General features: G+C 51.1%; 7 protein-coding genes across 7 annotated transcripts; 4 read left to right on the plus strand and 3 right to left on the minus strand.

Moving 5' to 3' along the window:
* Positions 1–188: 188 nt before the first annotated feature.
* Positions 189–1,859, minus strand: AA0111_g12270 (hypothetical protein; the record flags this gene model as incomplete). The annotated part of the gene is made up of 2 exons (XM_028646230.1): positions 189–923; positions 972–1,859. 2 exons carry the CDS (start codon positions 1,857–1,859, stop codon positions 189–191), a joined length of 1,623 nt encoding a protein of 540 aa, XP_028500130.1.
* A 280-nt stretch (positions 1,860–2,139) lies between these two features.
* AA0111_g12271 (hypothetical protein) lies at positions 2,140–3,721 on the plus strand (the record flags this gene model as incomplete). Its single annotated transcript, XM_028646231.1, has 4 exons — positions 2,140–2,259; positions 2,325–2,402; positions 2,459–3,431; positions 3,483–3,721. The coding sequence occupies 4 exons, from the start codon at positions 2,140–2,142 to the stop codon at positions 3,719–3,721; spliced, it is 1,410 nt and encodes a 469-aa protein (XP_028500129.1).
* A 3,522-nt stretch (positions 3,722–7,243) lies between these two features.
* AA0111_g12272 (hypothetical protein) lies at positions 7,244–7,579 on the plus strand (the record flags this gene model as incomplete). The annotated part of the gene is made up of 1 exon (XM_028646232.1): positions 7,244–7,579. One exon carries the CDS (start codon positions 7,244–7,246, stop codon positions 7,577–7,579), a length of 336 nt encoding a protein of 111 aa, XP_028500128.1.
* A 987-nt stretch (positions 7,580–8,566) lies between these two features.
* Positions 8,567–9,961, minus strand: AA0111_g12273 (hypothetical protein; the record flags this gene model as incomplete). The annotated part of the gene is made up of 2 exons (XM_028646233.1): positions 8,567–9,640; positions 9,692–9,961. The coding sequence occupies 2 exons, from the start codon at positions 9,959–9,961 to the stop codon at positions 8,567–8,569; spliced, it is 1,344 nt and encodes a 447-aa protein (XP_028500135.1).
* A 1,994-nt stretch (positions 9,962–11,955) lies between these two features.
* AA0111_g12274 (hypothetical protein) lies at positions 11,956–12,520 on the minus strand (the record flags this gene model as incomplete). The annotated part of the gene is made up of 2 exons (XM_028646234.1): positions 11,956–12,431; positions 12,484–12,520. The coding sequence occupies 2 exons, from the start codon at positions 12,518–12,520 to the stop codon at positions 11,956–11,958; spliced, it is 513 nt and encodes a 170-aa protein (XP_028500132.1).
* A 508-nt stretch (positions 12,521–13,028) lies between these two features.
* On the plus strand, positions 13,029–15,792 carry AA0111_g12275 (hypothetical protein; the record flags this gene model as incomplete). The annotated part of the gene is made up of 7 exons (XM_028646235.1): positions 13,029–13,162; positions 13,225–13,294; positions 13,349–13,498; positions 13,626–14,010; positions 14,057–14,469; positions 14,515–14,652; positions 14,734–15,792. The coding sequence occupies 7 exons, from the start codon at positions 13,029–13,031 to the stop codon at positions 15,790–15,792; spliced, it is 2,349 nt and encodes a 782-aa protein (XP_028500131.1).
* A 1,172-nt stretch (positions 15,793–16,964) lies between these two features.
* AA0111_g12276 (hypothetical protein) lies at positions 16,965–19,267 on the plus strand (the record flags this gene model as incomplete). The annotated part of the gene is made up of 2 exons (XM_028646236.1): positions 16,965–18,066; positions 18,117–19,267. 2 exons carry the CDS (start codon positions 16,965–16,967, stop codon positions 19,265–19,267), a joined length of 2,253 nt encoding a protein of 750 aa, XP_028500137.1.
* Between the last annotated feature and the right edge of the window lie 440 nt (positions 19,268–19,707).

Consider the following 19,707-nt stretch of genomic DNA (forward strand, 5'->3'; position numbering starts at 1 on the left):
ACACTAAGCAAGGAAGCACTCTTGAGTAGGTTGAAGATGGCAGATTGAATATGGAGCAAAAATGGAAGTACCTACAGTATAAGGTTTATTTGACACTGCCATCCCGTGTCTGTCAAATGTCTCTCAAGGCTAGTCCATGCCGCTATCGACGGCCTTATTATTCCCGTTTATCTCCTTGGTGTTGATGATCAATCCGCTGCATCGATGCCAAACTCTTCCTGCACTTCCACGATCCGCGCGCCCCGCTGATCTGCAATAAGACCCATCAATCCCTGGCCCATGTCTTTCAGTTCGTTGTATTCATGCAGTAACTTGATATGTTCTCTGACTATCTTGTTTGCGGCTGCCATGATGTCAGTTTTGGTAGGTACGTCGTTTGCATCGTCTAGTTCGGCGTCTGAAAGAGCGTGTTCTTCTATGAGCACTTGGATGGCTGGAAGAGCACCGAGAGAAGCTAGAAGCGCAGCCTTTTGTGCTCTCATCTCGTCGAGAGTGGTTTCCTGGGACGTCTTCAATGGAGATGTTTGTGGAAGTGAGGTCATGTAACGCGCGCCAGTGTGCGATTGATCATAAGTAGCTGGTTCAGTAATTGGTGAACTAGCCACCGAATCTTCGTCGGCGCTCTTTCTCGACAAGGCCGTTTCTGCCACGGCTAGATGTTGTTCCGTGGAATCCCTTAGCAAAGTTTGTTTGTGGTCGATCATTGGGCTAGTCTCTCTGGCGCTCATGGCAGTTCCGCTAGTGTCGGTATCTATCTGCGAGTTACAGAGCGTGGTTCCTGGGCTTTGGGCATCATGTTGCTCGGCGCCCAAGGAAAGGTTTGGGACTACATGATTGCCGACTCTGTCAACTGACGCGTCCGCTGCAGAATCGACCGAAGTTGTCCCTATGGATGTTGCCGTAGAGGCAATTGGGGTGTGAGCCTATGAATGTGAGCGAGTGAAGTGGATGAGCATGGGCCTAAGACAGACTGCATTCTCGTTCGGGTATTCGTATGCTGAAAATTGGCCTGCAACTTGGCTGCCATTATTGCTTGACTCTTGGAACAGACTGCCATGCGCCGTGTAACCTTGCGACAGTGGCCTAAACCCATCGGATACTTCCACGTCCACGCTGGCATCCGACGGGTGCTGCTCAATGGTATTCGGCGTCTTTGACTGCGTATCAAGTATAATAGGATGGATGCTCTCGGTTGCTGCCTGCTCATTTCTGGCGAGACTGTTACTACTTGCGATACAGGGCTGTTCTTGATAGTCGGCTTCGGAATTATTTTCCACATCTTTCACCACTGCGCTCTCTACGGCTCTCATATCGCTTTGTTTGGCAGGTTCGTCCTTGGTTGTCTGATTACTTCTGTCTTGTTGGATGTCGGTATCTGCTTTTCGAGCTGGTACTTCCTCACCAGGCTGTGACTCCATCTTTGGTAAGGCTTGCACCAACATCACATTAGACTCATCTGATATGGCTCCAGTCATGGATGCTGAATTTGATGAACGCAGTTCTGAATGCGAGCTCAGGTCGTGGTGGCTCAACTCGTTAACCGCTCCTTCCTCTTGCACTGTATTGGGGTCTTGAAGTGTCGTGTTAGTTTGATCAATTTTCGACGCGTCGTCAATTTGAGCATCGTCGCGATCGCCGCCCAAGCCTTCAGCTGAGCATGAAGCTGCGTTGGCATTGCGTTGTGCAAATGCTTGGTGGAGGCAATCTGCCCTGTGCAACGCATCTTGTCGCTCTTGGTACGGAACGCGTGCCATTGCGCAAAGCTTGTCCGCAGCTTCATCCGGAACAACACCAGGTGACGACGTCATCGGATCATCTTCAGAATCCGCGATTTCGGTGGCGCCCTTCTCGATAGCCATGTCGCGAGTGGTGAAGGTGAAGCTGCAGTTCGGCGTTGGTGTCGGAGATGATGGTGTTGATCGCATCCGCCGGAGTGTGGCGGAATTGTTAACGTAATCACGGGATTGCGACGACTGCTGCTGCAAGGGAAACAACAAACACGCTCGACCGCCCATTCGTCCCTGCCCTAGCACGCGCCCTGATGCTATCCTGAAACTCTCAACGCAGCAGACGACGACGATAATCACCTGTTCGGAGCTGCAGCGACACTCACCATTCTCCACAAGGGCCTCCGGCAACATGGCTCTCAATACAAGAAGAGCAGCCCTAGTGGCGCTTCTTTATACCGCAGTAGTCAAGGCTCACGACCACGATATGGATGCTATTCCAGACGGCGAGGCTATATCACCTGACCCAATCGTGCGTTGACACACCGCCAGGGCGAATACCCGCTGTCAGCGCAGAATGACTGACGGTTGTTTTAGGACTCAATACTATGGACGCACATCTTGATCCAATCCTTGGCATGGGGCATCATCTTTCCCACTGGTATGGTGCTGGGGGTATGTGGCTCCGTATTTTAAAGAAACTTTGCCACACATGCTGACGGCCTGCCCAGATAATACGATCTAAATGGCACGTCCCCGTCCAATCCATAGGAACCGTCCTCGCTATCATCGGTTACTTCCTCGGCCACAGGCATAAAGGCAGACAGTTCACCGAGAACATCCATGCCCAGTTCGTACCAGTCATCATGCTCATGTTGGTATCCCAGGTCGCCATGGGCATCTACCTGAAGCTACACCTTGAAAAGGGCATAAACGGAAAGATACGGCATGTGGTAGTAAAGGCGCACGGCGTCGTCGGCAAGGCCATGCCTGTGGTGACGTGGGTGCAATTCCTCTTTGGAGGTATCACTGCGCTTGGCTTCTGCAGAGCGGACCACACCGGGCAATGTTTGGCACACTTCATCATGGGAAGCGCTTTCATCGCATACGGAATAATCCTCCTGATACTGCTTCTGGTTGGACAAATGTGGCTGCGGAGGACTGGAAGGAGCCAAGAGTTTTTCGATTCCCTCGTCATTGCTGCGTGGGGCTGCGTCAACACATTCACAGAACACCGCTGGGGAGGACCATGGGTGCACAACGACCTTCAACACACGTCCATGGGCATCGTCTGGTGGGCTGCGGGCCTAGTCGGTGTCTGGCTGAGCCGAAAGCGCAATGGACAACCGAAGCGAAACCTCATTCCTGGTATAATCATCCTGATGACAGGCTGGGCCATGTCCGCGCATCCGCAACACCTCCCCATTTCGACTATGATCCATACCATCTTTGGCTATACCCTCATGGCTGCAGGTGCCGCGCGTATCATCGAGATCTCATTCGTGCTCAAGGACCGAGCTTCTGTTGCGACTGACGGCTCAGACCCGAACAGCTTCCAATACTTGACACCTTTCTTGTTGATGGCTGGAGGTTTCATGTTTATGGGTGCGACTGAAGAGCAGATGAAACTGCTTTCCGATGCAAACGTCACGCATGTGTCCTACGTCCTGATTCTGTACAGTATCGCTTTCTTGCTGTTCCTTTGTAAGTCTTCTCAAACCTCCTTAGTACTGTCTCAAGCTAATTTGTGTCTAGTCGTCAACATGCTTATCCATCTCTACGCCGTATACGCTTGGGGCCAGGACGACAAGGCTGATGCCGAGGCACCTCTAGCGAACGGTCACGCGAATGGACATATCAATGGCTACACCAGGGTCGACCGTAGAGTAAGAGATGCTGAGGAGTTCGAGTTGGAAGGTCTTGACTCCGATGATGAGGAAGACGACTCACCGCGTATGAATAAGGAGCATAGGTCTCTGGCTGCGCAGCATTGAGCGCTTTACTTTTCTTATCAATATAGACTTAGGCGTACAGGAACAATACACTCGTAATAATTTCTACAGTCTATCCCAGCATGTCATACCGGAATGTGGCTCTATCTTTCTCATAGTGTGAGGTCTTTGCCCACCTACTGGATCAAATTATAGCACAAAACTAAATAACCACAGCCAAGAACTTAAGACGAGGCTAACTGTCGCTCGTTACCTGTAGATCGAACGTGTAACACGATAAATACAACAAGAAGTGGCTGCTTACGCGTATTGTCACCTGTCAGTGGCGGATCGATATAAGTGGTTGAACACCGTATGGCTGCATGCACTGCGCCTTAGCCTCAGCCTCAGCTGCCTTCTTGTGTCCCGCTTCTTCTTCGCGCGCTTCCTTCCCTCATCACTTTTCAAATCGTGTCACGGTTGGCGCGACAATCTCTATCATGGCCGATCCGTTTTCCATCACTGGCAGTGCCGTCGGCGTTGTTTCTCTCGCCATCCAACTTTGCAAGGGCCTAGAATGGTACGTTAGCGGTGTGAAGGAAGCGAAAGACAAGGCTGAACAGATTATGGCGGAGACGGAGGAGCTCTCAACTCTACTTGAACTGCTGGAAACCATCATTGGGAGAGTTGATCGGTCTCAGTCAGTATCGACGACTCTTACAGGTATCGCATCATGCGCAGATGCCATCGTGACAATCAGAAAGAAATTGAGACCAGACGATCAAGCCTCAGATGGCGGGATCAAGTCAAGCTTGAAGAGGCTAGGTAAGCGGATGGCTTTACCATTCAAAGAGGCGGAGATAGAATATTGGAAAGGCGTTCTGAGTACAATACAGCAGAGTCTACAAACTGCACTACTCGCGCTCGTCATTGATCAACAGCGCTTGGCCTCTGAAGAGAACAGACAGCGTTTCACACAGCTGTCTATGGATCAAGCGGCGCAACATTACTCCAGTCTACAACTACAGCACGTTGTGTTTGACAAAACACGACTTCAACTCGCTGGTCATTCACGGGTAGTCGAAACAGGGTTCGCAGCTACGGCGCACAGCCTTCGTAGTCTCCATGCCGACGTACACCACTTACAAGACACGATGCAATCCCTTATGACTCTGCCGCGACTTCAATCTACTCTTGAGCGCCTGGTACTCACGACGTCCCTCCAAACATGCTCGACTGACACTGCGCAGGAAGCAAAGCTCGGCGAAGTTGATTTGACGACAGACTCTACACTTCAGACAGACATGATGAATCTAAGGTCGCTTCACCAAAAGAACCACAGATTGGAGCGGAGATTGGCAAAAGTTACTTGTACATGCCAAACACAGGGAAGCGCGTTTAGTTATCGATCAGGATGGCTTGCGCTTGCATTCACCCGGACTTCCTATCACGACCCTGAATGTTGTCTATCCCCTCTCCATAATGGAGTGACAGATCTGCACCTTCGGGCTACATTGTGCAGTCTCATTCTAGGATCAAAGGTCTCAGTTTCGTTGAGACTCGCCTATGGCGCTGGCTTCTCGATCAAACATAGTCTGGAGTGTTATCATGTGGTCCCTCGATCTTCACCTGCTTTTTCGTTCATCCGCAGTCTTGTCCGATCTAGCCCAACCATATCAGAAGAGTTGTTTCGTGGCGAGGTCGATAAATTGTTGATGATGTTCCAGAGTGGACAAGCATCAGCACGAGATCGCCTATCAAATGGACGTACGCTTTTACATGTACGTACGAAGTGCTTTTCCAAGCTGTGATACCAAGCTGAATTAGTATAGCAAATAGGCCGGATTGCCGGGGAGAGCAGAAAAGTCTCAACAGGCGAGGACAAATCCAATTACACCAAGAATCTCCATTACCTTCTTATGACCCTTCTTCCTCGGATGTCGACTCTAGCCTTCGAACGAGACAACTATGGATAGTAAGTTTATAACGGAAGCTTCTTTCATGTTCTTGTTTCGATCGATGAATGGAGGCAATGGAACGAAGCTCACCACCAATAGTACAGGCTTGGATCATCTGATGATATACACCCCTCCACACGCTTGGTGCGATCAAATGCAGCTTCCAAACGCATTGTTCGACCACGGCTTGCAGATCACTCGACCCACGTTGCGATTCATGACGAACTCGAGCCTTTACTCGTCAAGTTTTGCTGCCTTCTCGTTTGAGAGATTCACAGATCCGATACTAGATGAAAGCGATTTGGTAGTGGCGATACTGTCAAGAAATGATCATCAGCTCCAGCATTGCCTTCGCCGATTTGGACATTCGAGCCTGGACACCCGGTCTGTAGCATACGCTTTCAAATTGGCTACCATTCAAGGTTGGACACACGGCTGCAAACTCATGCTCGAGGCCGCTTTGATGACATATATAGACGAGAAACTCCTGCCACAAAAGTACTTTACCTTGCTCCAAAGCTCAGCCAGTACAGCTAGATCGGAGATGGTGCAACTTTGGCTATCACAAAGAGCCAGTCTTGAGCAGGGACAGCTCAGATTCATTGGCTTCGTGGAGGATGTGCTTTATATCCATCGGTGCTATTCTCAGTCGGCCTACAGCAATGATGTAGTTCATGAGATGTTCTCACATCTTTCGGGTCTGAGACACGAGATTCGTCTCTTAGCGGAAAAGCACGAGATTGAGTACTGCTGTGATAGTGCTCGAAGCGACCTACCGGATGCGCACGTGAGATGCATTCTCTATGCGCTGTTGAGCAAAGGTGTTATAGTGCCACAGCACTATTGGCCAAAAAGAAAGAGCCTGTACTACAAGGATGGTTGCTGGTGTTCAACGAGACTTGAGATTCTCGAAAAGCAGGAAAATGATGGCTTTCGTGAGATTAGCGGAAGGGACTTCAGGTGTAGGATGGAAACTTCTTACTCACCTCTAGTGTATTTCCTGACGCAGAGGGGCAAGGAAGATGGTACGCGGGGGACGTTGACCAAGCGAGACCTGATTGTTAGATGGTTCATTTCAAAAGGGGCGGATCTACGAGAAACCTGGCCAGGATCGGACACCACCGCTTCGCATTTGTTGGGCTGGCAATCTGCGGAATATCTACTATCCAGCTTTGCAATTTTGAAGAGAGAAAGAGATTCGCCTATGGAGGTTACCTGGGAGTTCGACGCCTTCCAGTGGCTAGTGGAAGAAGAAATTCTGGACCATTGCGAATGTGGATGCAGCGGCTCCGGCTGCGATTTTCTGACATGCTTCTGGAAAGATCTCTTCACGACCAGGTTACCTTGTTCACAATTCTCCGTCATCTGCGATCAATTCAAAGATGCATATCCGATAGGGAAAGTAAGAAGGGATTTACCGTTGTACTGGTCCGGGCGTACCCATTTGGAAGCCGAATCGGACATTCTTCTTGACTTGACCAACTGGGTTGACAGATCAGCAAGAACCCTCAAGCTTCATCGACTCATATGTGGTTACATGCGCCTTTTCGTATTCTCGTACCTGGAGTTAAGACACACATGTTGCGATATCGGCCGTATCCAGCACAGGGACAACCCTGATTGCGACATGCAACCATACCCGCGATACTCTCCGAAGGAATTTGAACGTGTAGTGGACGAAGATGCTATATTATGCGATACCCTCGAAGAGCTAGTTCCCATATTCGTCTCACAATACAGCATTGTTGGTGGAAGACTCCAAGACTTCGTCTCCGGTGTAATGATTCCAACACTGCGCGAAGTTGCAAAAGAATTGAAAGAAGAAGACGAGGCACTATATGCAGAGGGACGAAGAGAGCTAGGTGTTGTAATGCATGAGCATCGAGATAACTGTGAGCCGGACGATAGTTGTGAGGAAGAAGAAGAGGAAGATACCGAGGAAGAGTCAGACAACGAGCACTGAACCCTTACGCGATCGTTTGATCGACTAGTGTTTGGCGCAAATATCTAGCGAATGTTCAATCGTCTCCGATAGCGGGCAACGCTGTTCATAGAAGCTACCGATCGCCCTGCTTCTTGCTTTATCTCATGACCTTCCGTCTTACGGCTCACGAACAGATCGAGATGATCGCGCCACGGCTGTCCACCTACATCTTCTCGGATACCAAAACAGCTATTCCATCCTTCCATGGTCTCTAGAAATGCTCAAACACTGGCATCTACGCACATGTGTGTAAGAATGTTCAAAATCCTCGACACGCTGAATCATCACTCTGCAGCATGAATATTCGAATTCTGTATCACAATGATAAACGATCAATATCGCGTCCTGATAGGTTTCTATTATTGCAAATCGAGACCGAGGCATCTATGGCTGGGAGAAGACGCTGAAAAGTATCACCGTGGCGGGAAGTACAAGCATACGCCGGTCTCGCACATCCTCAAGACACACCCTGCAGATGAGAAGGGAAGAAATTTTATCATGGGTCATGATGCGTCAACAGCCTTATCATTGCGGTAGCCACACTGGTGAGATCAGCGGCGACAAGTTCTTGGTGTCCCTTGCTACATTTATCAGAAACGCTGGGTTTGTCTAGACTTGTCCATCATGTTCAGGCTCCGTCTTTCCCATTGAGCTCGATCCATCATTCCTTCCCGAAGTGACAAAGATGGTTATGTATGTCTGTGTTTCACGCCATCTCTTCCGAAGCGTACAAGCATCGAATACATGTCTCGCGCCTCTTTTCTACAAAGACACATGGAACTTCATCATGTCTCTGGCCGCTGTGTCAACAAAACACACTGTTTCAAAAGATTGTCCAGATTCACAGTCCGCAAAGAAAATTCAACTCGTATATTCCGCACATTCTGCATATGTTCTCGAAACTACCATCGACATAATCGATGTCTGCATCTCCAGCCGCTTTTCTAGTACTTAGATGACAAGGTGCTACTCCAGCTGGTCGGCGTCTTCGTCCTGTGTCAAGTTCGTGTTAGGTTCCCCAGCGATGAATGTATTATCGCCATTCAGTGTAGGTGCAAACCTCAACAGTCTTACAATCGATGGGAACCTTTGACGAACATTGACTGGCGGTGGTGGCCTTAATTGACGAGATCCAGCAAGCTTCAACTTAATGGCCTCTCGGGCAGTACGTGCATCGGGATGTTCTCGCATATACTTCTTGGCAACTGCACTGAGTTCACTCATCTTCCCAACGCTGTCCAAACCTGCTTTCACACTCTTGATGTCTGGATTGAGTCGGAAGTACACCTCCTTCCTGTCGACATTGGGAGTCTCTGCATCAGCACGATATGCATCGACCATGATTCTGGTATTGTGGTGCGTCGCCTCAGTACCAGTCATTGCATGCAGGCTGTAGATGGCGAGTTGAAGGCGAAAGTAGAAGAAGCGGGAAAGCATTCGTTCGCAGATCCATGTTACCCTTGGGCCCAGCATGTCTAGAGTAGCGTTGGCCATAGTGTGGTCTTCCTCACGCCCTGTTCCGAGACTCAATATGCAATCGATATCAACAGGTCTCCAGATCTTGCTTGCCTCCATGATAGCGATGTAGGTCGGGTTGTTAGCTATAGTTGCGCCGTCACTGAAGCTTTGGCCATCCAATTCGATGGGTTTGAAGAACGTCGGGGCTGCAGAAGTCGCACGTCCAGCTTGCCAGATCGTACAAGGTGATGCACGCTCAGTTTCGATACCTTGGATGTCGTAAGATCTTAAGATAACCGGCCGTGAAGACTCCTTATCAAGATTTGTCGAAACGATGAATGTTTTGCAGCCTTGAAGTCTGCGACCTGTCCTTCTAACTTCTGGGCGATCAGTGGTGGGGATGGTTGTTTTCAGTGGTGCATTCTCCTGCAGCTCAAAAGGAGACTCTCTTATAACCGTCTTCAGGCACTCTTCGAGAGCTGCTTCATCGTAGGTGGCGTTCCAACGCTCGACCCATGGTAACTTCTTACCGAAGATCTTTTTTGAGAGCGTGTTGTACTTCTCGATCGCTTGATCCACGGTCTGCGATGTCAGTGAGTTGATGAGTAGTAGTCAAAGCTTGTAAATACATACATATCCTAGTCTGCCCAGCATCAGAGCGATTAAACCTCCAGTACTTGTTCCGCAGATCAGATCGAAGTAGTCGCAAGGTCTCAATTCTTCAGGTGGGACATATGAGCGAGAACTGGCAGCTCGTCTAGACTTGGCGGTCCTAGGAACATGTCTCTCAATATTCTCCTGCGTACGTATGTCTTCCATGATGTGTTTCAACATTTCCAGAGAGACAATGCCTTTGACACCGCCCCCGTCGAGGCATAGAATACGGATTCCTCTCTCTTCCATGGCGTTGATTTGAGCAGCAGCGTGGCGACGATCCAAGGCTGTAGATGGTCAACTACTAAAGCGCACTAGAAGGCAAAGGGGTTAAGTGACAGTATTATAAGTCCAACGATACTATCAAAACTGTGTGCAAAGGAGTTCGCGGAAAGCTGTAACAGAGCTGGTCAAGAAAAAACGTAAGATGGAAAGAATACTGACAGGCTGGATAGTTTAAGTAGCTGACATTGCGACGTTGTTCTTATTGGTAGGTCTCAACCTGCATACTCAGCTCGACACCCTGATCGTGCTCACTAGCCTGATAGGCTGATCAACCCGTATCCGATAACTTTTCATGCAGTCTCATGCCACGAAGGCATCTAAGAAGGGGTTGGTAAGATCAGCCCTGGAGTACATTTTCTCAAGTTGCATGATTGCAGCAGCCGTCAATAGCCCGAGTGAGTATTCGTGATATGTTTCATTGCAACGCGGTTTTTGCAGTCAGCTTAGTCTACATAGTCCAGTTTGTGGCTGTGTTTGATATGATCTGAAGCACCAAAAAGCGTGTTGGACGTAGAGTCATGCAGTCAAGACTTGGTGTAAGGCTGTATACACGGATGTGGGGCGTGTCCGTCTGGGGTGCGTGATCGTTCGGGCGCACCTGGCTTTCTCGAAGCTTGTATATACATCATCTGTCCATCTGGAGGGATAAGTCGTGGTGTCTCCTCTATCGACACCGAGAAGAACATGGTATCGCCTATCTAAGATTAGTGTGTCAGACGTATAAAAGGCTTCCATTCTTCCCTCTCTTACCTTCCTAACAAGCAACCTTTTTTTCTTCAAAACGCCAAACCTTGAGCGTGAAGGAGCCATGCGGCAAGGAAAAAACCCAAAACCCCCATACAATGATAGTATGGCCGTCCCGTTTTGATTTTTCAACAAAAATTACACGAAAGAAGTCATCGCCACTCTAGCTCACACTCTGCTATCACATCCATTTCCCGAACCAAATACCAAAATCGAATTCTGGCTTCACTATGAGAAGAGGAAGACCGAAGAATTCTACACTGAACGTTAATGTCTCCGTGCTTTCGAGACGATCTACAAAACATGTACCTCTTTCTTAACCCGCTCATTATCTTATTCTTTCGTAGAACCTCTTTCTTCATCGAAAGAAGCAAACCAGGAATATTTTTCCAAACATTACCATGTGAAACCGACAGTCCAAAAACTATACATATGCTCAGTCATATCCGCATCGCTGCACACAAGGGCAGAGATGAACAAATGACATCCTTGCCACCCAACGATCCACTCTTCACCAATGTTCCTCTACGCCAAAAGAGCAGCAAAATGTCTGCATGAGTCCTCGGTCCGGCCGCTCCCAAAAGAGCCCCAACACCACTATACATGTCTCGAACCACTCGCGAAACTCCAGGCCATGGTTGTCACATTCTATCGTTAATCCCATTCCCATCCAACACATATACCCGAGCAAAAAATCAAGACACCAGCATTGACATAGCTGTCAAAAAAGTGAGGATATATTCAATATCTATTAGACGGCAACGCAACATGCCCCTCCTCCCCATCACTCTTCCAGACATCCGACCATGAGTCTAGACCAAGAGCCCACGCGCATCCCCATGTAGCGCTGCTTAGTCGCGTCTTGGTGTGAGGCTGTGTACATGAATGTGGGGCCAGTCGAGCGTCTGGGGTTGACAAGGAAAGTGCGGCCACTCCCGACACGGCTCGAAGCTTGTATGCATGTCGGGTCGTTCGTTCGCAATGTCGAAGCGTTCTGGCGCCAGCCTTCTTCATGCAAACGTTTTTGGGGTTCAGGAATTTTGGGCTTGTGTGGAGGTTTGCTGCTGTTGATGAGGACACCGTGGCTGCGTTGTAACAGAAAACCTGCCTGTCCTGCCTTTCTCAGCCCGTGGTGCTGTCGCATGCCATAATCCGTGTCCTAGTTGTGCGTTTTCGCCGTCTGTGTAATCTTGACGTATTACCCTCCTTCGTCTTCAAACCGGCAGCACCGCCGTGATAAAAGCTTCCAGACCCCTCTCAAACAGCTCATTCGCAACCCCAATCCCACCGGGATGCTCCACAGGCGCCAGCGGATTCTTCACCACATACTCGACGTACAGATTGGCCCAGATCTGATGCAAGTACTGGCGCAGGTTAATCACCTTTGTATCGGTGAGCATGACAAACTTCATGCGCGTGGGCGTCTCGTAGTAGTGCAGCTTGTACTCGCCGGTGCGGTAGCTGAGGAAGGTGTCGTCGGCGCCGCCCAGCTTGGTAACGAGGTTGCGCAGCGAGAAGACGAGGCCAAAGACGAGCTTCTCGTCGTCAGAGTGCGACATGCCTTTGCGCACGGCGGCCACGACGTCCCCGTTGGACGCAATCGAGGTGCCGGATTGCGGGCGCGCCGTGGCTTTGGACGACGACGACGAGGGGCGCGCGGGCGTCCAGCGGCGCGAGTAGATGCACTCGGCTGGGGGACGCGGTCAGCGCGTGCACGGCATGACGTTCAGGGAACTACTTACTGTGCCGATCGAAGATGTAGAAGCTGTAGAGGACCATTGTGAGGAGGATGACGTAGGCGGGTGGTCGGGGGAGGTGATTGGTATGCGGAAGTGGTGTTGTCGATAGGGAAGCGGCTATGCGGATTTGGTCACCGATGCCAATTGACGATAGGTAGTTGTCGGCAGGTACGTCAGATGTGGCCGGTGAAGGGTAATCGGAGCGAAGGTGGAGAGATTTAGCGGATGAAAGCAGAGTGGATCAACAGAGCACGGTCTAAGTGGATAACGAGCTGAAGGTGATGTTGTGACGGGGGTGATGTTGTGACGACGGGTGAGGCTGAAAGAAATGTCAGGAAACGGCCCCCTCTTTGCTGCATCGTCCCCCCCCTCTCACTCTCTAGTCGGGCCCTCTCTAAACAGCTGGATCCTGCACTCTCGGAACGTCTGCGTCGACGGTCCCGGATTTCCCCATATTATTTCTCCCTAACCCTCTGCTAGCCCCGTGTGTCAATCTTATCAGCTACGTACTTAGCTACCGCCCGCCCTGGCCGACTACTGAGGGAGTTATGTCACCCTCCCCTACGCCGACACCTCCCCCCAAACGCCCCTCAGAATCCGACCTGCGCATCTACACCTCGCAACCTTCTCTAGACGTTCCTGCAGTCGGCGAGGCCGGACGACCGCCGCCCGTTAAGTTTATGTACGTGCTGCTGCCGCTTGTACCCCGCGGAGGTGGTGGGAGTAGTGCTGATGCTAGACCAGGTCAACACCCGCATACCAGAGCCCGTTACGACACCACAAGCGCGCAGCTTCCTCGACAAGACGTGTCAAGGTGCGACGGCCGCCACGCACCGCATGCGACGACGCATTGATGCTAACCTGCTAGGAAACCTTCAATGCGCGCTCCGAGTACAGCAACAGCGAAGATGACGGCAGCGCCCAGCACCGCATCAACCAATACCTAGTCAAGCAGGAGATTGGCCGCGGCTCCTTTGGCGCCGTTCACCTTGCCGTAGACCAGTATGGCCAAGAATATGTGAGGATACCAGCCTGACAACCAGAAAGAGAAGGCTCCACCCGGCCCATGCGCCCAGAGAGAGAGATACACATGCGGGTTCCCTAGTGGTACAGCCATTGGCTTTCGCTGACGCATCAACGCGCAGGCTGTCAAGGAATTCTCAAAGTCGCGATTGCGAAAACGCGCCCAGTCCAACCTCCTCCGCCGACCCGCGGCTGCGAAGCGAATGCGCGCCCTCCCAGCTGGCATAGGCTTCAACTCGCCCCTGCACCGCCACTCCGTCACCGAAGAGAACAATGCCTTTGAGCTCATCAAGGAAGAGATTGCCATTATGAAGAAGCTGAACCACCCCAACCTGGTTACCTTGATCGAGGTGTTGGACGACCCCGAGGAAGACTCGCTATACATGGTTATGGAGATGTGCAAGAAGGGCGTCGTCATGCAAGTTGGTCTCGAGGAGCGCGCCGACCCATACAGCGAAGAGCAGTGTCGGTGTTGGTTCAGAGACATGATACTGGGTCTCGAATACCGTGCGTGACCTCCGACCCTGCGTGACCCAAGGCTAACTTCTGCCAGTCCACGCCCAGGGTATTATCCACCGTGACATCAAGCCCGACAACTGCCTCATCACAGAAGAGGATGTGCTAAAGATTGTCGATTTCGGCGTTTCAGAAATGTTCGACAAGGAAGGCGAGATGAAGACGGCAAAGTCAGCGGGCTCGCCAGCGTTTATGCCGCCTGAGCTGTGTGTTGCCAAGCACGGGCATGTCTCGGGAAGAGCTGCGGATATATGGTCTATGGGCTGCACGCTGTACTGCCTCCTTTTTGGACGGATACCATTTGAAAAGCACGGCATGATTGAGCTCTACCAATCAATACGAATGGACCCTTTGGAATTCGAGACTGACTGCAATCCGGAGCTGAAGGAACTTCTCCAGCGGCTAATGGAGAAGGACCCCAAGAAGAGGATCACCATGGAAGAGATTAGAGTGAGTTGGCCGTTTGGATTGATTGCGCAAGTCTAACTCGAGCAGGAACACCCCTGGGTCACACGGCAAGGAACAGACCCTCTACTAGCAAAGTCGGAAAACGTGGCCATCATTATTGATCCGCCGACCGACGAGGAGGTCAATGCTGCTATTACAGGCAACATGGGCCACTTGGTCACAGTGGTAGGTGCACGTAATCCCTATGACATACAAGAAGCATTGCCGTGACGGTATCGAAACTGGTCTTGGCTAACAATTCGGTAGGTACGGGCGGTCAAGCGCTTCAAGCAACTGTTGTTCAGAAGGCGACCCGACCGTATTGAGAGTATACTAGGTAGTGCCTCGCGAATTGTTCAGCCTCCCATGTCCATGCGACCATCGGCACTACGCAAATCAAAATCACAAGACACACATGACCGACGACCAGTCGAAGGCGCACTCTTCACCGAGGGTGTACATCACCGCATCAACATCGACGAGCGGGGCCAGAGGCTTCCCCACAACATGGACGACATGGCCTATATCAAACCCGGTCTCCGAGCCGAAGCAGCAGGAAGACGTCCAGCTCCCCGATCGCCTGCAACCAGCAGTCCAACCACCCCAACAGTGCCAGGTCTCGACGGCAATGCCAAGGTCATCCACGAAAACATGTCCATCCGTCCAGCGCCAATTCATTCCATCTCCACCCCCGGCGGCATCGCGCCCTCGTCATCAACACCAACCACACCTCTAGGCAAAGGCCACGCGCACAACCCGCTCGAAGACACGCTCTTCCTCAACATTGGCACAGGCGAGGATTTCCCCCCTGCTCCAGAAGACGGCTGCATCGTGTCGGAATCGCCGTCCAACGTGGATATCAACGTGTACGAAACGGCCTACGAAGAAGAAGTCCAGCGCATCATTGCCCAGCGCCGCGAACAATTCGCCGCAAGCGCCGCTGCCAACGCCCGTCGACCTACCTTGTACCTCACGCGCCGCGTCGAAAACGTAAAGAGCATCCGCGACAGCGACGCCATTTTCGACGAGGGCCAAGACCTCCGCCAGAATATTAAGGTCTCATTGAAGAGTTTTGTTACCAAGACTAAAGAAGATATCGAGGCGAGGGGGGAGTTGCAGAAGTTGCAAGAGGGGAAAGAAGGGAAACTTAGTCGCACCATGCGTAATGTGAGGGAGGCGAAGCGGTTGGTGGAGGAGGCGAGGGAGAGGGTTAAGACGGAGGAGAGGGATCGGGAGAGGGAGAGGAGTCGGAGTGCGACGCCCGTGTTGAGGACGAATAGTTCGGCGAGTGTGTTGTCGAGGAGTGGGACGCCGGTTGGTAGTTGATTGAGCTTAATTCTTCTTTTCGGAGGCAGAGAAGGACATTGAAGGAGGGGTTTCTCTTTTTAAACATGGCGTTTTGTATACATAAAGGTATTGGCTTGGTTTGCATGCATGCATGGGGTCTCGGGCCTGGAGCTCGATTGCTGTATATTCGTATACTGATAAATGGGAAAGGGTCTCTCTAACAAGACTTTTTTCTTTGATTTTTGATGAGTGGAGAGTGTGAGCATGGTGATTGATGGTTGATAACTGTGTGAGTTTTTCAATCTCTCTGTCGTCGTAGATTGGGGCAAACCTATGACGTGAATCGTTCAATGATTGAAGGGAAACAATCAGACAATTTACTCCACAGGGTACAGTTCAGAGACGCGCGCACCATGGACATATCTTGACATCAAGCTTTTATCAACTCCGGTCCGCTAGCTTATTAGCCATACTTTCGGCGACGGCGGTGGTCAGTTCGCATGCATCTAGGATGAGGCTGTGTAAGATTGGCTAGACCCCATGGGGCTAGCCTCAGGTACATCTTTCATGCTAGTCCCGGGATAAGCCCTGCACACCGCAAGGCAGACACAAACTGGCCCTTTTGATCGATCCCCATCATCGTTCCTCTGTGCGTGTAGGAAATGTGGCCGCGCTCATCTCGCCCGTATGTCGTCGAGAAAGAAAAGAAAGGTCAAGGGAATCAGTGTGTGCATATGGGGAATTGCAAGCGACTCGCGAATGAGTCGAGTATTCACCGAGTGAGTTCTGGCGTTTTCACTTTGTCTTCCGCCCGCCGCCGTCAGAACGCACATGCCAGAACCGAACGACTTGCAGGCATCAAGCATGCAGCGTGCATACTAGGTAGCTCGTCTCCGCGGTATTACCGCTCAGGCGTCCTACGCGATTCGTAAACGGGTGGTTGATTAGTAGTACTTCGACACATCTGCGTCTGTCTTCCTCTACCCTCGACACGACCAGATGCAGAGTTCCGTGTCCTTGTGTCTGTGTGTGGAAAGCCTCACGACGCCGCTCCGCTCCCCCTCGCTTCTTCTACACCGAGTACCGTTGATGCATTGCCACTAAACCCGCTTTGTTTTTTTGTTTCTCGCGTCGTCGTCGTCGTCGCCGTCGCTTTTTTTGGACTGTGGGGGTGGGGTTGTTGTTGTTGTTGTTGGATATTAATACGAAAGATGTTGCTACCTTGGATCCGTACTCGCGCCGGTACGACGGACAGTTCAGCAGCGGATCCCGATGGTGGTGTCGTCGTGGATGAGAAGAAAGAGAAGGATCGGGATGTTAAAGTCGCGTGTTCGTCTATTGTCAATTTAACGTCCGAGTCGCTGCTGCAGCATGAGCCTGCTTCGCCGCTGCCACCGCCATCGTCGGAGCCGCCACGCCGGGAACGCGTCACGACCTGGGGAAACGACAGTGTGCAGGGAAGCCGGTTTGCGCGATGGGACTGGCGATCCAAAGCAAAGTGGAAAGTCCGTTGGACCTGGGTGTTCCACGAGGCCTGCTTGAGTACCTGGGACGCGATGAAATGGGTTGGAAAGACGACGAAGAACGCGCCTGTGTGGAAACACGTGCGCTGGAGCAAGAAGCAGTTTTACGCGTTTTGTCTCGTGGTCATATGGGTTGTCCTGCCGATGACATTGATCAGCTACCTGACTCCGTTTACCTTTATCTTTGCGGATAAAACGTTGAGCTGTGGAGATGGTCTCTTCGGGGACCCTCAGAATGCTACGGTGACGGGGATTGAGAAGCTGTTTGCGCTTGACGCTACGTTTGGTCGGTTCTCGTTTTCCCAAGTCAAAGCCATTGACGTCTTGTGGGATTTACTCGTGGGCAAGGGCGCGCAGGCTCTGGCGTGGTGGGCGAGTTACAATGTGTTTTGCGACGCGCTGCTCCGGGCGATTGAGCGGCATCCAGCGAGTTTTGAAATTTTCCAGAGAATCGGGAATGAAGGGCCTGGGCTGCATTCCTTGTGGACGCTGACAAAGGAGCTGTGGAATGCGAAAAGTGCGAGGACAAGAGCACTCTTCTTCTACATGTTCTGGTCTACGGGGTACGTGCTGCTTGTGCCTATTGTGCTGGGCGCCATGACGGGTTATGACAGCACGAGTATTGCTTGGATTGATCTCGAAGGCGAGAACAACATTATTCCTGCGAGTGCTCTGCACCAGACCTGGGTTATAACAGGCACAAAGAACGAAACGCTCAAAACAACAGCATGTATAGACTGGAAGGTCCGAACGGACTATCTTTACGTGCAAAACCAACAAGAAAACAAATGTAAACAACCCCCCCTCCCCCATACAAGTATGTCAATAACAAGAAACCAGGTGACTGCCAGTTGCCCAACGGCACCATGACCACCGCCGACGAGCGATACAAATGGCTTCGGAGCCAAGACAACTACTACTACTATTATTCTTTCAGTACCGTTTATGCGAACTGCTCCTTCACATACCCCAACAATACACAACGCTATACCGACGTCAATGCACGCTACTACCTAGACACGCAAGACGCCAGCGCAGACGACACCTACACCTGCAACGCCACGGTAACCGTCCCCATCAACGGAAAGCAATACGACGCGGCCAACCTCAACGGCGACTATGGCTACTGCTACAACGGCGTAGGATACAACTACAGCTACCTGAGCGACAAGAGCCGATGTTTGCCCGACACGGCCAATCCGAGCTACCAATGGGGCTTCGCGACGCTCATGTCTGGTCTATTCATCTTCATCACGGCCATCTGGACGCTGAGCATGTACGTACTCTGGCAGGACGCGCAGTTTAATTGTAAGCTCGTGAAGCAGGGGTACCGACTTACACCTTTGCGGGCGGCGTTTGCGATGGCGGTGGCGGCGAGGCGGCGCACGGGGTTGGGTGGGAAGGAGCTTGTGAGGGCGAAGAATGCGGGGTTGGAGAGGGAGTTGTATGGGAAGAAGGGGACGCGGGGGACGGTTATTGAGGGTCATTTGTTTGTGGCGGATGTCGAGGATGAGGGGAGGGAGGAGGAGGAGAGGAATAGGAGGAAAGAGTGGATGATGCAGATGCCGGTGGAGACGCCGCTGTCGCCGCTTACTCCGGCTTATACGTCGTCGGGAAAGGAGAAACAGTGGCCGTTGTCTCCTTCTTCGACGACTGTGGGGGACCAGGAGATTAGACCGTTGGTACGGTCGGATACGGATATCTCGTTTCATGTCCTGGATGATGAGGAGTTGAGGAAGAGGTATTTGAGAGGGGTGGAGGAGGCTAGGTTGAGTCGGAAACCGCTGAGTAGGGAGTCGACGTGGGTCGAGGAGAGCATGTGGGAGAGTAGTCCCAAATTACCGCGGTACGATGAACGGAGTGCGGATGGTGTCGATGGTGTGGTTCGGGATGATGAGAAAGTTGCGGAAGCAGATGAAAGCGATGAGCGACGGGGGAACAAAGATGGAAAGGAAAGGGCTAGGTTGAAGAAGAGTAGACGGCCTGGTTGATTTGATAGATATAGATTATACGACGTCATGAATGTTATGAGTAAAGAAAATCGGTTTAGATACATTGTGGCTATCGTTACGAAGTGTTTTGCTTGGCGCTACAAAGACGGTGTCTTGGACATGAGGTAGGTCTGTTGAGTTGGACTACGTGGTTCAGCGGCCGTTGGTCTTACACTTTGATTGTTTCGAGATTATATCCTAGCATTTAGTCAAATAAAGATTCACTGAGAAGAAGCGTATAAGATCAATATTTTAAATGCAACAACTTCTGTCTAGTCCTACGCTATATAGACTATGCTGGTCTGAACGACCAATAAAATTGCTCCTAAATAATATGCACGTCACATGGAGCTTCTTGTGACAGGGTCTCTGTGCAATAGTTACGCGAGGATCAAGTTTTCGGCACATTCGTAGCGATGCTAGTCTGTCTAGGAATAGTG

This window comes from Alternaria arborescens, assembly GCF_004154835.1.
Source record: "Alternaria arborescens strain FERA 675 chromosome Unknown contig_72, whole genome shotgun sequence".
NCBI classification, from domain to species: domain Eukaryota; kingdom Fungi; phylum Ascomycota; class Dothideomycetes; order Pleosporales; family Pleosporaceae; genus Alternaria; species Alternaria arborescens.